Here is a 13,331-nt window from a genome sequence, read left to right on the forward strand (position 1 = left end):
GTGACATCTATTAGTGACATCCACCAGTTACATCCACCAGTGACATCCACCAGTAACATCCACCAGTAACATCCACCAGTAACATCCACCAGTGACATCCACCAATGACATCCACCAGTGACATCCACCAGTAACATCCACCAGTAACATCCACCAGTGACATCCACCAGTGACATCCACCAGTGATAGCTACCAGTAACATCCACCAGTAACATCCACCAGTGACATCCACCAGTGACATCCACCAGTGATAGCTACCAGTAACATCCACCAGTGACATCCACCAGTAACATCCACCAGTAACATCCACCAGTAACATCCACCAGTTACATCCACCAGTAACATCCACCAGTGACATCCACCAGTGACATCCACCAGTGATAGCTACCAGTAACATCCACCAGTAACATCCACCGGTCATAGCTACTAGTAACATCCACCACTTACATCCACCAGTAATAGCTACCAGTAACATCCACCAGTCATAGCTACTAGTAACATCCACCACTTACATCCACCAGTAATAGCTACCAACAAACCACAGACAATGATCACCCAACCACATAACAAGCAACCAAACAGCAACAGCGAGCATGTCAGCCCAACATAGACAATCTAGGCTACAGACAACAAAGGCAAAGTCGCTCAGAGAACAAAGGAACACCATTGCTTGTGTGGCAGATGCAGCATCACTAGTGACGGAGATGAAAGCCCGGATGAGAGGCTCATCTCTCTCTCTCCTTCTCATTATATCAATGTCCAACCAAACTGCAGCTTCAGTACACCCCAGGTAAAGGGGGCCCCCAGGGTGGTGGGAGATGTAAGGGGGGTCCCCCTTATTCAGCAGGCGCAAGGTAAGGGGGAGTAAGGGAGATTCCCACATTCAGATCATAGTTGAAGGGATTCGAACCCCGTATCAGGACCCAAGCTACCTCCTCTCCCCATCTCGTTACTAAGAAAAACCGGTGGGTGGGAAAAATAGCAGCACTCTGGGAAACGGATGGAAGTGGGAAGGAAGGAGATGGAGCGATAGGGAAGAGGGAGAGTAATTGAGGAAGAGAGCCACTGAGAGTGATGGAAGAGAGACAGCGAGAGATGGGAGGGTCTCCCCTAACCTGCGTGATGGAGGCTGAAATTAAGAAAATATTGGTGGTGAAGATACTGGAGCAACTCTATGAAGAGCAGGGTGATGGTGAGTAGTGAGGGGTGATGGTGAGTGGTGAGGGTGATGGTGAGTAGTGAGGGTGATGGTGAGTAGTGAGGGGGTGATGGTGAGTGGTGAGGGTGATGGTGAGTGGTGAGGATGATGAACGGTGATGGGTGAAGTTCTATAATCACAAAAATGAATTCAACAGAGACACGGTTGGGCAGACTACATATATTACTCACCTATCAAATGGCATTCAATACTCCCCCCGCACAAGACAGTACTCCTAAGTACTCCAGTACTTGAGTACAAGAGGGAGAGAGTACTCACTACTCTAGCTCGAGTGAAAGGCTGTTGTTTCCGTGTCCTCAGGTCGGTTAGAGAGTACCTCAGGGAAAGGAAACAGAGTTAAAGTAATAGAGAAAACTATCGGAAGAACGTGGCAAGCCATTACGACTATATAACACTTGCAAGGGATCAGGATATAGGATTTGGGATAAGACTGGGAGGAAAGGAATGGTGTCCAACCACCTTGGGACGGTCGGGGATTGAACGCCGACCTACAGGAAGCGAGACCGTCGTTCTACCGTCCAGCCCAAGTGGCTGGTCAGAGAGTTAAGAGTGAGAGAAGGAATATCAGGCTTGAAAGAGTATTAAGTCACCCAAAGGGTCGGTGCTGGGCCCAATCTTGATTCTAATGTATTTCAACGACTTAAATGACAAGAGTCAGGATGGAGAGATTATAAAACATATTAAAAGGATCTTTACAGACTCCAGATGTGGTCTGATGACTGCCAGAATTTAACGAAGCTAAATACAACCTTTTGCGGTTAGAAAGAGAAATGAAAAGACCTGTAGAGACGTTGAATAAGACGAAGACAGATTCTTGTACCAGAAAATGGTGAAATCCTGGGAGTAGACATACCCTCAACTCTAATACCAAAAGCCCACATTAGCAGAATAACTTCAGCGGTAAATGACATAGACAATCAATTTAAACGGGCTCACCATAGCCCGTGCTACTTGGAACTTTTTGTTCCATGTAGCGAATCTTTCACAACAACAAATATAGATAATACCCGTCCATTCTTCAGTAACGTAGACAGAGGAGCCTTTAGCGCTCTCTCGACATATCACATGTGAGATTCACGCTTAATTTTGCCACCTCGGGGTGGAAACGACCCCCTGATAAGGTGAAGCTAGAAAAGGTCCAGAGATAGGGACAGAGGCTCTTTGCTGAGTTGAATGGTTTGTGATGCGAGGGATAACAGAGATAAGTGAAACTTACATCACAGGCTGGTAGGAAAGATAGGGAGGAGACATGATATTAACATATAAAATCCTAAGGGAAATTTTCAAAACAGGAAAAGCACAATTGTTCAAAGCTAGGAATAAGAGAACGACACAAATGAGGGGTTAGAGATATCATAAATAATTTAGAGATATCATAAATAATTATTCAGTATTAAATCCGTCAATCCGTCGTTCTCAAGGGTATCAGACGCAGTTGAAGACAACACGATTAAAAAAAATCCAGTAATACAACTATTACTGAGTGTAAAAATGCAGTCACAACGCTAATCTAAGAACGTTCTGAAGGCGGGGCCAGGAGCCTAGCTCCACCCTGCCTGCACATCTAGCTGAGTACACACACACACATACAGACGGTCAATATTTGGTGCTCCGTAATATAATTTTTCTCTTCACTTGGGTAAATATGTATACGAATACATAAATAAAAATAAAGAAATAAATACGAATAAAGAAAGGTCTGAAGATTTTTATCCACCTTGCTTAAAATTTTCCAGCCGAAAAATCCCTTTCACATGCAAATTTCGTGTATGAAAATGAAATTCCAACCGTGAAATATCAGTGCTTTCTGGAAATAAGGAATCGCGATTATATCCTTCGCGCTCGTGATTGACGGACTTAAAACAGCGATCTAACACAAAAATTATACTGAGACCCATCGTTAGCTAGACATGAATACAGAGGAATTACAGCAACAGAAGTTAGCTGATAAACGAGGCTGTTTACTCATGGGGGACTCATAACCCCAGCTAAGTAGGTGCTGGTGATTTCGAACAAAGGTATCTAGGAATTTTTATCTCAGAAAGTGAGTAGTTTCTCTCATTACTGAATAGATTATTGTCCAAATATATTCTTTGTGTGTACTCTGGCCAGGAAAAGAACTTAATTTTATCCGAAAATCGTTTGTAAATATTGTTGAAACAATTTGCTTTATATTGAGCCTAACTCAGGCTATGTTAAATTTGTTGAAGAATTAACCCTGTTTATACAAGCTTCGATGTATTTAACACAAAATTTTATTGGCTACTAGATTTTGACAAAGGCTGTCAGAGTGAGGTAGATATGATAAATATAAAGTTAGGTTACACCGCTCTAGTTCAGCCTCGTCCCAATATACAAGTTGTTAATAATTAGCATATGAACAGAGAGCATTAGTTGAAGTGAAAATATCTCAAAAGATGTTGAGAACTGGAGACATGGCTGGTGTTTTGCTGCCATTTATCATTTAAATGGCCTCTCCATCAGTCACTATCATATATATATATATATATATATATATATATATATATATATATATATATATATATATATATATATATATATATATATATATATATATATATATATATGTATATATATATATATATATATATATATATATATATGTATATATATATATATATGAGAAATGCTTCAGGAACACGTAAGCCATAGATGACTAAGAACTCTAAATGACCCGACCAGGATTCGAACCCATGACGGGCTGGTGTTGATAAGGACGGGTTATCAGGTGATCACGTTAGACACGTGATAACTTAACGAAGTTTGAAATCACACAATTTTCTTCAAACGAAATTAAGAACAAACTAAATCATTATACATTAAAGAGAAACAGTCAGTACTCCTAGTGAACGTGTATTGTATTTAAGTTCGCTTTGCGTGAGGTTGTTTAATCTAAATCTGTGTGTATGAGCTATGCTGGTCTTCAAAGCTTCGTTATACAATGTATACACATTGTATTTCTGTCGGCTTCCTGGAAAGCTAGACAACTGCGTATTTGTATATCAGGCACCAAGGCCTGTATCTGGCTTATCTGGCTCATGTACCAGGCCTGTATCTGGCTTATCTGGCTCATGTACCAGGCCTGAGTCAGGCTTATCTGGCCCAGGCACCAGGCCTGTGTCAGGCTTATCTGACTCATGCACCAGGCCCGTGTCAGGCTTATCTGGCTCAGGCACCAGGCCCGTGTCAGGCTTAGCTGGCTCAGGCACCAGGCCTGTGTCAGGCTTATCTGGCTCAAGCACCAGGCCTGTATCAGGCTTATCTGGCTCATGTACCAGGCCTGTATCAGGCTTATCTGGCCCAGGCACCAGGCCTGTATCAGGCTTATCTGGCTCAGGCACCAGGCCTGTATCAGACTTATCTGGCTCATCAGACTGTAATGGCTAACAACAGACTTGAGTCCAAAAGTCCAGAGAGGAAATGGTCGACATTTTGTCCCACTTCACATTCACAAGACCCTATTATGAAATAATTTTACTTGTGCACTGGTAATTGCGTATTCTAATCCGAAATCAAAAAAATAAAAATTATGTGTGATGATTTACGGCTAATTCGCACCCTAGGATGATGAATGATGATAAATGACATCCCGAGAACAACATATATCCTTGGAACTCTGACCCCCACTCACAGGTCACGTTGCACAATGGTGCAAGGTCATTTACGTCAGCGAATACTTCTTCTGCGATCCACGACGGCCAGTTACGACCCAGAGGAGCGGCCATAAAACTTGCTGGGGCCCTCCCCCGCTCCTACGAGAAAGCCAGGAAGCACAGCACAGGCAAATCTCCGAGCTGAGCTCAGCAATTTGAGAAGCCCCCACGTAAGACTCTGGCCGGCCGTAACTAAAGTTAATGTTTCTTGGTATTTCCTAGAATTCCACAGGGGTCGCAAATGTTCGGTCTGCCTTGCCACAATAAGAAACAGGAGGTACAAGGCTCTTGGCATGCCTCAGGAATCATAATGACTGGCATAAACCAGCCTAGAGTACCATGGCAAGATCTATGTTGACGCAGCCTTAGGGCAGGAGCCATTCTCCGCACCGCAAGGAAGTTTTAAAGTTGTTGAAGCTGACTTTGCGAGCTTCTACATGCGTGTTGCATCTTTGGCTCTTCAAGGCAAGAATTTCTTGAAACCCTGGCCACCCGTATTAAGATAACAGGAAGATGAGCTTATTAACCACTCAGAGACTTAGAGAACTGAGGGAGCTGGGCTTATTGGCCACTCAGAGACTTAGAGAACTGAGGGAGGTGGACTTATTGGCCACTCAGAGACTTAGAGAACTGAGAGAGCTGGGCTTATTGGCCACTCAGAGACTTAGAGAACTGAGGGAGCTGGGCTTATTGGCCACTCAGAGACTTAGAGAACTGAGGGAGGTGGACTTATTGGCCACTCAGAGACTTAGAGAACTGAGAGAGCTGGGCTTATTGACCACTCAGAGACTTAGAGAACTGAGGGAGCTGGGCTTATTGGCCACTCAGAGACTTAGAGAACTGAGGGAGCTGGGCTTATTGGCCACTCAGAGACTTAGAGAACTGAGGGAGCTGGGCTTATTGGCCACTCAGAGACTTAGAGAACTGAGGGAGGTGGACTTATTGGCCACTCAGAGACTTAGAGAACTGAGGGAGGTGGACTTATTGGCCACTCAGAGACTTAGAGAACTGAGAGAGCTGGGCTTATTAACCACTCAGAGACTTAGAGAACTGAGGGAGCTGGGCTTATTGGCCACTCAGAGACTTAGAGAACTGAGGGAGGTGGACTTATTGGCCACTCAGAGACTTAGAGAACTGAGAGAGCTGGGCTTATTGACCACTCAGAGACTTAGAGAACTGAGGGAGCTGGGCTTATTGGCCACTCAGAGACTTAGAGAACTGAGGGAGCTGGGCTTATTGGCCACTCAGAAACTTAGAGAACTGAGAGAGCTGGGATTATTGGCCACTCAGAGACTTAGAGAACTGAGAGAGCTGGGCTTATTGACCACTCAGAGACTCGCTATCTACCGCCACACATACAAAAACTCTCATATTCTCTAAACCTCCTTTTGTTTGAGTCTTCCATCAGCGCCACATACACCTGCTGCTTATCCGGCTCTTACAAGCCAACCATCCGGCTCCACCAACCTACCCCTGACCACCTGTGACGCAGGAGACATCTGACGTCGCGAGGCCAGATCGCAAGTGACGTCTATTCACCCGGAGGGACCGTCCTCGTCGCTGTAACTATTCCCGACCGCAGAATCATTTTCTACCCATTAGGCGCCTAAGGTAGGCAAGAGAAAAATGGTGTCAAGGGGGGTGGGGGGAGGGGGCTTAGCTAGGCCTGATAAGGACCGGAAGTAACAAAAAAAACGGAAGCAGGGTTCGATGCCTGACATGGCTACTCACCTAGTACTCACCTAATGGCTATTTATTCATCAGTGTTAGAGAGTGGTTGCTGAGCCTTGGGGTGGTGATGTTGCCTTATCTCTCTTGTTCTTGATGTTGGCTATTGCGATATTGCTTTAATGATGTTTAGTAAGAGAAAGAGAGTGAAAGGGGGAGAGGGAGAGGGACAGAGAGAGAGAGAGAGAGAGAGAGAGAGAGAGAGAGAGAGAGAGAGAGAGAGAGAGAGAGAGAGAGAGAGAGAGAGACAGAGAGAGAGAGAGAGAGAGAGAGAGAGAGAGAGAGAGAGAGAGAGAGAGAGAGAGAGAGAGAGAGAGAGAGAGAGAGAGAGAGAGAGAGAGAGACAGACAGACAGAAGATGGCATGGAGAAAGTGTGAAAACAACAAATAACACTTAATCTCAAGACAAGACAACAATAGCAAGTGTTAATGGCTCTTCATCACCCACTTACACAACACCTACAACACCCTCCCTCCCCCTCCTCCTCCCTATCAATCCTCAAATCCCCCCCTCCCCCCTCCCACCCCCACTCCCTCCCCCCTACCCTACCCCCCCTCCACACAGGAAAACTCTCTGACACACTGACAATGGTTCAACAATAGCTTCCCCAGCTGGCTCTTTCAAACAAGCACAGCACCCATCACACTCATCAGAAGAATCAATACAGCTGAGCCCGACAGAAAAAGAGAGAGAGAGAGAGAGAGAGAGAGAGAGAGAGAGAGAGAGAGAGAGAGAGAGAGAGAGAGAGAGAGAGAGAGAGAGAGAGAGAGAGAGAGAGAGAGAGAGAGAGAGAGAGAGAGAGAGAGAGAGAGAGAGAGAGAGAGAGAGAGAGAGAGAGAGAGAGAGAGAGAGAGAGAGAGAGAGAGAGAGTCGAGTATTCTACCCCTTGAGCGGTGTGTGTGTGTGTGTGTGTTTAATCTTCCTGTAACATTACCGGAAACAGATTAACGTCTGTTTTCCAGCGGCGCTGCCTCCCTCGAGGGCGACATTGTTCCCGTTGCTAACGGGAGGGAGGACAAGGATGCTCTTTAAGGTTAACCTCGACGTGTACAAGAGATTCTTGAAGTGAGGAACTACAGTGAGAGGACCTTCGTAAGGGGGGGATGAGAAATGCAGGAGTGAGTAACGGAGAAAGAGGAGGTGGCATTGAGAAAGGTCTTTCAGTGGAAGTTTGGTGAGTAAAAAGCTTTCAAAGAATATTTTAGTGTCAAGGGCAAGCTTCGTTTTGTTTAGTTCAACTATGTGGTGGCCCGTGGCCGCTATGTGGTGGCCCGTGGCCGCTATGTGGTGGCCCGTGGCCGCTATGTGGTGGCCCGTGGCCGCTATGTGGTGGCATAGCCACTACATATATAGTGAGAACTAAGCAACCCCAAGATTCCTTAGTTGCCAACCCCAATTTTCACACATGACGCATGCGGGGTAGGGGAGTGTCATAGGTCAATTGGAGTCAGCTCCAGTGCCACACTTTAAGAAATATTGTCATTTCTCCTCCCCCAAATTACACAGAGGAGTCAATGTTTTTGACCTCGTCCTGGGCGATTTTCACGAGGTCAAAAACATTGACTGTGTTGTCTGTAAACTAAGAATGAGAAAGAATGAGAATGAGAAGGTAGAAAGACAAGGAGAAGCTTTGAGAATAGATGGAAGAAGAGGAGAGAGGATGGAAGTGAGGGAGAGTAGGAGAGGTGAGAGAGTGAGAGAAGAAGGTACTAGAGGAGGAGGCGAGGAGGTAAATGGATGTTGAGAATAAAAGTTGATAAAGGAGGAAGAGGGTTTGAGAAGAGGGAGGGGAAGATTGCGGAAGAGGGTGGATAGGGAAGAAGAGTGGAGGGAGGGGAGAGGAAAGGAGACAGGTGAGAGGGGTTGGAGTAGAGAGAGAGAGAGGAAGGTTGTTGGAGGAGAAAGGTGGAGTCTTGAACCGAATCCCTTGAGAAAGCTCGTGCCTCTTTTAATCCAGTGGTTATCATCACAAAATACATCACAATAAACATAATATATCGCTATATATTGTCATGTCATCTGGGTGATGCGCAACATCTCCAAGATTTCAGGCCGTTAGAAAAAATGGTTCTCTCTCTGCTGGGCACTAAACGAAGGGACGGTTCCTCTTAATAATTTCTTTATCTTTATTGTCTGTTGCAGACCAACTCTTGCAGCTTCTGCACTAAAGATCATGCAAGCCTTATTGGTCACCATCTGTTGCAAATACATTTGTACTCAGCATGAATTTGGATGCCAAGATAGAAGGGTATTTAAATGCGGAGGGTCTCTAAATCTAAGCTCATAACTTGCTAATTGAAAGTCCCATGCATGGGGGGCACACACTCACACTCGTAGTTAACACACTTCACCACTTCACGACACAATTCAGAGTAGTTAACAGAAGGAATGCATTAGGCAGTAATGTGGTGGAGGCTGACTCCATACACAGTTTCAAGTGTAGATATGACAGAGCCCAATAGGCTCAGGAATCTGTACACCAGTTGACTGACAGTTGAGAGGCGGGACCAAAGAGCCAGAGCTCAACCCCTGCAAGCACAACTAGCTGAGTATACACACACACACACACACACACAGGCGGGATCCAAGAGTCAATGCTCGATCCTGCAGACACAACTAGCTGAGTATACACACACACGAGACTCGGTCGACTAGCCATCATATCTGTATTTGTAAACCTGGTAAACCAGCCGGGATATTCTTCCTGACATTTGGGAGTGCTATTTGAGAAGAGAAACCTTTCCTCCTCTCCACCACCACCACCACCTTCTCCTGCACCAGAGCCGACGATACTCACCTCCCCCAGATCTCATCTGCATACAAATGCACAATGGATTTTTTGTTATCAGTTATTTATATTGGAAAGACTTTGGAAAATCGACTACAGAGGAGTCTATTTCTGATTTTTTTGTAGATAAAGATATTTTTTAGATTTTTCTTTAGTTAAAGCTGCGGGACAGGTTGAAATTGGTGGGAATTGTTGCAAATGATATAATCGAAAATTAAATAAAAATTAATATAATGATGTTATTTAAAATCAATTAATTTAGTGCAAAGATAATGCATTTTCACGTTAATTCATTGTATTTGATTACAAGTAAAATTATGATTTCGATAACTTCATTATTCAGTTGTGGTTTTTCACGTTTCAGGGACATTACTCATCAATGGTGCTGATGAACACGTATGAACGGCGACTCATCATTGGCATCAATGGACACTCATCAGTGCTGATTCATTATTGGTACTAAGTGGATATTCATGAATTTTGACTCGTAAGTGATGGGACTCTTGATCAGTAAGTTTACTCATCTGAGATGGTGTTCATCTATTCACCTTACTCATCAGTGATGGTGTTCAACCATTCACCATACTCATCACTGATGGTGTTCAACCATTCACCATACTCATCACTAATGGTGTTCAACCATTCACCTTACTCATCAGGGATGGTGTTCAACCATTCACCATACTCATCACTGATGGTGTTCAACCATTCACCTTACTCATCAGGGATGGTGTTCAACCATTCACCATACTCATCACTGATGGTGTTCAACCATTCACCTTACTCATCAGGAATGGTGTTCAACCATTACATTACTCATCACTGATGGTGCTCAACCATTCACCTTACTCATCAGGAATGGTGTTCAACCATTACATTACTCATCACTGATGGTGCTCAACCATTCACCTTACTCATCAGCGCTATTTTTGTTAAACTACTCAAGTCACTCTCAAGTGATGATATGGTCTGTTCATCTCACAAGTGGAGGAATATTGTTCAGCTGTTCACCACACTCACCAGTGGCGTTGTTGTTCATCTGTTCACCTCACCAGTGGCAGAAAACACCCCAACAGCCTCCGTTAGCAGCTGTTATGATGTGGTCTGCTGTTATCTACTGTGTACTACTGTTATGATGCTGCTATCGTAATGTCTATCTCCTCTTCTTAAACTACGTTACCTCTTCTGGAATCAATATTATATCGTGTAATGTTGTATCTGAGCGTCTATCGTCTGCCACAGCTGGTCTCAGAATATGTTTTATGGAGCCTTTATGTAGATTCGGATTATGTTTGGTTAGCCTCTTGGAACCTCTTGTTGATCTCTTCGCACCCGTTCTTGTCGTCTTTCCAGTCACAAACTCTCTTGCCTTTGTTTTAGTTTTCAAATTATGTCTCGGATGTTTGTGTGTCTCGGATGTACTCATTTTTGGCTCTATTTAGTTGTTCTGTAATTTATCATGTTTAGTTTCTGTTCTATATTCATGCTTTATTTATCCTCTTTTATTTTTATTTTGTGAATTTTCTGCAGAACCAAATGTTCATTTCGCATTTCTCGTCTATTTCTTATTTGTGTACTCACCTATTTGTACTCACCTAATTGTGCTTGCGGGGGTTGAGCTCTGGCTCTTTGGTCCCGCCTCTCAACTGTCAATCAACTGGTGTACAGATTCCTGAGCCTATTGGACTCTGTCATATCTACATTTGAAACTGTGAATGGAGTCAGCCTCCACCACATTACTGCCTAATGCATTCCATCCGTTAACTATCTGTGTGTGATAGACTCTGTGTCAGCTTCACATCTCATGGATAGAGATGCCATCATCTCTATCCAGGAGAGATAGAGTGTTTTCGTGTTTTCTTCTCATATCATTTCCTTCCTTTCCATTTCTCATTGCAGGAAGACCTTCTCCCTGCTGTGGTTACCTCGTCTGTTACCTGGCTACTTCCCCAGCTTGTGTCTTGGGCTTGTCCTCCCCTTCAGCTTCAGTATGGACTCACACTCAAACTTTAAGTGGTCGCTGGCTTGTAGGGGGGGGGAGAATCTTATGTTTTCTTGTCTCAACATCTGGCATCATGCGAGGTAAACACCAGGTCATGTATTGTTGGTATTCCGTCTTCGGTTCCTCTTGTTGGTGTAATATATATGGCCATAAGAAGTGCTTGTCTGCTGCGTCTACCAGCTTTATTCTCCATGTTTCAACAGTCCCATTTGGACTCGGTCTATTTTCCGGAGGTTAAAATTCTTTAAACATATTCTTAGTCTTATTTCCTTTTACTTCGGTGGTTCCTTTTTGCTTTACTTTTTTCATGCAAGTCTCAGTACAGGTGTGGCATTGTTCCTTAGGTCTCCTTGTAAGTTATTGATAACAATGTCTTCATGACTCTCGCTGTTGCTGTGTCTAGTCAACCCGTCCTAATAGAACGTCGTTATTTTGACGTACACTCGACCTAAGGTCAAAAATTTTTGTATTTTAAAATGGTAGCCGCTCGCAAAATTGACGTATTGTTCCGTTTTCTGTTTTGGGTCCTCTGGCAGGTTCGCATGAGCAGCAACATTAGTACGACAGTTTCTTGACGATGGGAAATCTTAGGAGGACGGAGTGGTCTAGTATGTACACTGTAAAGCTTCTTCTGGTTTGCTTGGTTCATAAAAGACGAGGTTTAGTGGCAGCAATTGGGCTCCATCTCCTCCACCCTGTTCTTCATTTCCTTCCTGATTACCCTGGTTACCTCCTGGACACACTACGTCCTTATTGTATAGTTTTGTTTCTGTTACTGTGATAATGTATAGTGCTTTTCCTCCACCCATTTTCTATAACCATACTTCTATATTAGTGATTAAATTTGCATACAGGTACAAATGCAAACCCCCTGCCACCTTCACCACCTTCTGTTGATTGAAAGTTGAGAGGCGGGACCAATGAGCCAGAGCTCAACCCCCTGCAATCACAACTAGGTGATAGCAACAACTAGGTGATAGCAACAACTAGGTGATAGCAACAACTAGGTGAGTACATAGCTTTAATGCTACTCATCTCAAATTGGCTACTTTGAATTGGCCCAAAAGGTTCATCTTGTTGGACAAAACAGCCCTATGAGGAGGAGGGTTGAACACTGAGCTAGTCACTCCGACCTGACCATTCAGATGAGGACTTCGATTGGCTGGTCTGCCCCATTGTTCCGCTGCATTGCACACGCTGTTTGCCTGGATTGCCTCGTCTTGTGCATTGTTTGTGCACTAGAAGAGCCAATCTAGCCAAGCCAACTCTCCCCCCCCCCTTGCATTTTTTTTAACTCTGCTATTCTTCTCTGATTTTCTTTGTAATTTCCCCATCCGTCTTTTATATTCCTGGGCAATATATATACTTCATGATAAAGCTCTCTGTCTCTCCACTGCTTCGTTGCTCTCAATGTATATTTCGTTGGAGATTGTTCAAGGGTCATTTTAATTGGTGAATCCTGTCTAAATTGAAACCTTCAAAACTGCAGTAAGATTTCTTTTTCTCAGCTTCCCGAAGAGAAATTTGAAATATTAACTAAGTTATCAAATTTTCCATAAACTTGTCTCTTTAGTGTTAACGTTGATCATTGCAAGACTCAGCAAAGCAACCCATTAACTTGACACATCAGAGATGTTGCTGGTCGACCATTAACTTGACCCAGGGGTAAAACACTAGCTTATAACCCCTTACCTGTCGATTTTATCCTTAATTCAACAATTAATCTCTCTTTTTCGAGAGCATTAGAAATGCACATTGACAGAGAGGCAGATAATGATAATGATCAATAATGTCATGATAATGTCACGATCAATAACACACCACTAGAGGTATAGTGACGACCCGCCAGATGAACTGGTTCCCACCACCACCACCACCACCACCACCCCCACCACCACCACCACCACCACCACCACCAC

General features: G+C 44.0%; 1 protein-coding gene across 1 annotated transcript; it reads left to right on the plus strand.

The window, feature by feature from the left end:
* The first annotated feature begins 5,406 nt into the window (after window positions 1-5,406).
* LOC138371569 (uncharacterized) lies at window positions 5,407-6,273 on the plus strand. Its single transcript, XM_069336452.1, has one exon. It carries the CDS (start codon window positions 5,407-5,409, stop codon window positions 6,271-6,273), a length of 867 nt encoding a protein of 288 aa, XP_069192553.1.
* Window positions 6,274-13,331: the final 7,058 nt, after the last annotated feature.

Source organism: Procambarus clarkii, chromosome 36, assembly GCF_040958095.1.
Source record: "Procambarus clarkii isolate CNS0578487 chromosome 36, FALCON_Pclarkii_2.0, whole genome shotgun sequence".
NCBI classification, from domain to species: domain Eukaryota; kingdom Metazoa; phylum Arthropoda; class Malacostraca; order Decapoda; family Cambaridae; genus Procambarus; species Procambarus clarkii.